Source organism: Trachymyrmex cornetzi, unplaced genomic scaffold (assembly GCF_001594075.2).
Source record: "Trachymyrmex cornetzi isolate Tcor2-1 unplaced genomic scaffold, Tcor1.1 scaffold2311, whole genome shotgun sequence".
NCBI lineage: Eukaryota > Metazoa > Arthropoda > Insecta > Hymenoptera > Formicidae > Trachymyrmex > Trachymyrmex cornetzi.
Window position 1 is genome coordinate 4290 of NW_017296968.1, and position 4178 is coordinate 8467.

Here is a 4178-nt window from a genome sequence, read left to right on the forward strand (position 1 = left end):
GGTTTGAGTTTTCATCAGCAATCTTTCACCCTAACGTAACAATTGGAGTATTGCATGACAAAATGATATCTCCAATGTTTTTCCTCTCAAATATTGAACGGTTTACTGTTGTGAGGCAAGTCAACATACTCACTAAGTTAGAAAGCTGAGTGGCAATGAGAACTCAAACTCATCTAAAATACGATTAAAGTCTTTACAATCCGGTGATCATAGTATTCAAGATTATATTAAACTTTATTCTGCTTTAGAAGAACCTCAAGGATATACCTTAGTAAGAATAAATGAAAATAATTTTTTTAGATTTTTCTAAAGTCCGTAATTTTTTATATTTCTATATTTCGATTTAATCATTTCATATTTCAACTGGTTTTTATTTAAACTTGTACAAATTTAACATAATTTAATTTTTATTCTCAAAAATTCGTTTCTATTTTTTTAAATTATTTTGTAATGCAACTTGATGCTACATAAATATTTATTCTAATTATTTTTCCTTTTTCTTTTTCATTTCAGCTGGAAAAAGATTTTGAAAAATTGTATCCTGAAGCACATATGAAAATGTATGCACAATGGGCCAAATTGTCAGCATTCATAGAACATAAAGTGGGTAAAATAGATCCAAAATTTAAAACACATTCTAATCCAGGTATAAATAAATATATACAAAATATCTCACAGTAATTTCTTATTAAATTAATTAATGCAATACAAAGTAGACATTAAAAATTAATGTTTTGTTACAGATAAAAAAATAGTCCAACTTTTGTCAAAATTACCTTCTCTTTTTCCTGTATATACAGCAATTGTCGGAAAAGGAAAAAGCTACAATTGGCGGCCATCGTTATGCGAAAGACGAGAATTATTTCTATGGCGAATTGAGGTATAAATTTGTCACTATTTTTTTATGCTCCTAATGAAAATTTTTTTATAAATTCTTCATATTACTTTTAAGAAATTTTATATAAATTTTCAAATTCTTTAGAATTTTCATATAATTTTCTTATACAATTTTTCACATTTTTAAAATTGGAACATTTCAAAAGTACTGTAAAAGTCTACAACTTTTCTAAAATTTTTTATATGTGAATTCTAAAACATTTTAAGATCTCAAATATTTTTCGTTTTAGACGTATGGCGACTTAAATACCAAAATTAATGAAAGAAGAGAGAAGTTACATCATTTCAAATTAACGTTGCAACCACAGGCTGTCATCATAGGATCTTCAGAAACTGATATAAAACATAGTATAGTAATCGTTGATAAAATACATTATGAAGTAGAATCACCACTAAAGGCTATTGATATAGCCTTTAAATGTATCCATAGCCTACATGCTGAATATCCTAAGGAAAGTGAACAAGTTTATCTTTTTCTACAAACTGGTATTTATGGTATTACTTCCAAATACAACAAAAAATTTAGCGCTGTTAGTACTTTAATAAAAGAATATAAAAATTTTTCTTTATAAAAGCAGCGTTTCTTGAAAAATTATTATTTGTCTTTTGTGTTTATTATAAAATATAAAAAAATATGTTCTGTATTACATTCTCATTAAATATAAATAGAAATATCAACGTGAATAGTTGGAAATTTTTATATAATTGACGTTTTTTATATAATTGATGTCCATTTTTTCGTGAAAAAAGGAATTGATGTTTTCTTTATACTTTGTTAACTCTTGCGAGCATTAAAATTTGTTCTTTTTTAAATTTATTTTATTGAAAGTTTATGTAACTTTTTAATATATTCTTTTATATATTGTACTTATATATATTGTAGTTTCAAAATGCCGATTTGCTTTATATGTAAAGATGAACTCTTGAACATTACAATTTTACGTATACATTTTGAATTTCGACATAGAGAAATTCAATATTATGAATGTGTCGAAACTGGTTGTCAGAATAGAAAATTTGATACTTTTAGATCATTACAAAGACATTTCAACTTATATCATAATGTTCAAGAGCCACAAAAATCTATAAATCACAAAAAAAGAAGACTAGAAAGTAATGACCAAGAGATTATATGCATAACGTTTATATTCGTAATGATAATTCTTTTGAAACTTCTAATTTCGAAAATCCATTGATTCACAGTAACTTTGATATACAAAATCATACAACCGATAAAGTTGCTTCTTTCTTTGCAAGGCTTTCATCAAATTACGTCCTTTCACGAAAACATGTTCAAAATTTATATCAAGAAATTCAAGAACTTTTTTTTAATGACTGTCTTGGAAAAATTGAATATTGTTTAAATACTATCTCAACGTCAGACAATAATACAACTGCTATAAGTGATATTCAAACAATTTGTAAAGATTATAAAGATTCTTTCGGTTTTATGTCAACGGAGCATTGTAGAATAAAGTATTTTACAAAAAGTGAACAATATGTGGCTCCACAATCATATATAATTGGACGTAACTTTGAACAACGTACTAATAAGACTGGACAATTTATTTCTTTAAGACAAATGTTACAACTTTTTTTCAAAATTCCTCATGCTTTAGATGATATACTCTCATATATAAATTCCTTAAAAAATAATACAGATCAAATATGTAGTTACGTACAAACTGATATGTGGAAAAACAAGTTGTCACTTTATAAATCAAACGACATAGTTTTACCTTTAATGTTTTATTTTGATGACTTTGAACCAAATAATCCACTTGGTCCAAAATCAGGTAAACTCGGTGTAGTCTATGTAACATTACTTTGCCTTCCACCTGAATGTCAGTTTAATTCAGATAATATCTTTCTTACATTAATTTTTGAAAGTATTAATAGAAAAATATATGGTAATAAAAAAACTTTTGTTCCTCTTATTGATGAACTTAATCATTTAGCAAGCGAAGGAATTTTTATTACAACTAATAATGGAGAAATAAAAAAAGTATATTTTACTACTGAATTTTGTACTGGTGATAATTTAGGGCTTAATTCTATTTTTGGTTTTGTAGAAAGTTTTAATGCTCATTATTATTGTAGAATTTGTAGAAATAAAAAACAAAATATGCAAATGCTATGTAAAGACGATGTATTATATCGGAGAAATCCAGAAAATTATGAAGAAGATATTTTTACAAACAGTGAAGCTTTAACAGGTATAAAAGAAAGAAGCATTTTTAATAAACTAATAAATTTTCATGTAACAGTCAATTCTGCTTTAGATTCGATGCATGATCTTGCTGAAGGAATTTGTCATTATGATATGTGTTATATAATTAAACATTGCATAGAATGTAATTATTTTACACTCGATCAATTAAATAGTTGAATGAATATATTTAATTATGGATCTATTGATAAATCATCTAAACCTCCTTTAATCTTACAACACCATTTGAATAATTTAACATTAAAAATGAGTGCTACTCAAACATTGTGTTTTGTAAAATATTTTGGTCTTTTAATAGGTGATTTAGTTCCTGATAATGATTCCTTTTGGCTATTATATAAACTTTTAAGAGAAATCATTGAGGTGGTGATTGCCAAAAGTAATCATATAAACCATTCGAATATTTTACGAGTACTTGTTAATGAACATCATAAATTGTATTTACAAATAACAAATGACAATTTGAAACCGAAGTATCACGAACTTATTCACTATCCTCACTTTATGACAAATGTAGGGCCCGTGAGTCAGTTTTCATGTTACAAATTTGAGGCCAAACAGAAATATTTGAAAAAATCAGCTTATATAATCTCATGTAGGAAAAATACAGCTTATTCAGTTGCTGTAAAGCATCAATTGCATATGTGCTATAGATTCATAAATTCATCTTCCATTTTTCCTAGTTTGATAATTGGTCCTAAAAAAATTATCGATAAATATAAAGAAACAAGAATTATAGTTTTATTACCCGATAATATAAAAAATAATTTTATAACATGTAACTGGATTGAATATAAGGGAACTCGTTTCCACGAAAATCTAGTTGTTATGATTGATGAAAATGAATCCGGTCCATTATTTGGTTCAATTGATGCTATAATTGTCAGTCAAAATATTGTGATTTTTCATTGTGATATCTTGACAACTATAGGATTTAATGAACACATTCGAGCTTATGAAGTAAGATTTTCTGAGATAAAAACAAATATAAATATCGAGGATCTTAGCGATCCCCTTCCAATAAGTCTACATAAAAATATCCATAATGAAA

The 4178-nt window shown here is 26.1% G+C and overlaps 1 protein-coding gene across 1 annotated transcript in view; it reads left to right on the plus strand.

Annotated features, from left to right (window-relative positions):
- Positions 1-1427, plus strand: part of LOC108760982 (uncharacterized) — a gene marked incomplete at its 3' end in the record, with an annotated part of 1853 nt that extends 426 nt beyond the window's left edge. The window contains exons 3-6 of the mRNA XM_018507307.1: positions 179-271; positions 514-646; positions 744-880; positions 1128-1427. Coding sequence (XP_018362809.1) covers positions 553-646; positions 744-880; positions 1128-1427 — 531 coding nt within the window. The remainder of the gene's footprint in view (positions 1-178; positions 272-513; positions 647-743; positions 881-1127) is intronic.
- Between the last annotated feature and the right edge of the window lie 2751 nt (positions 1428-4178).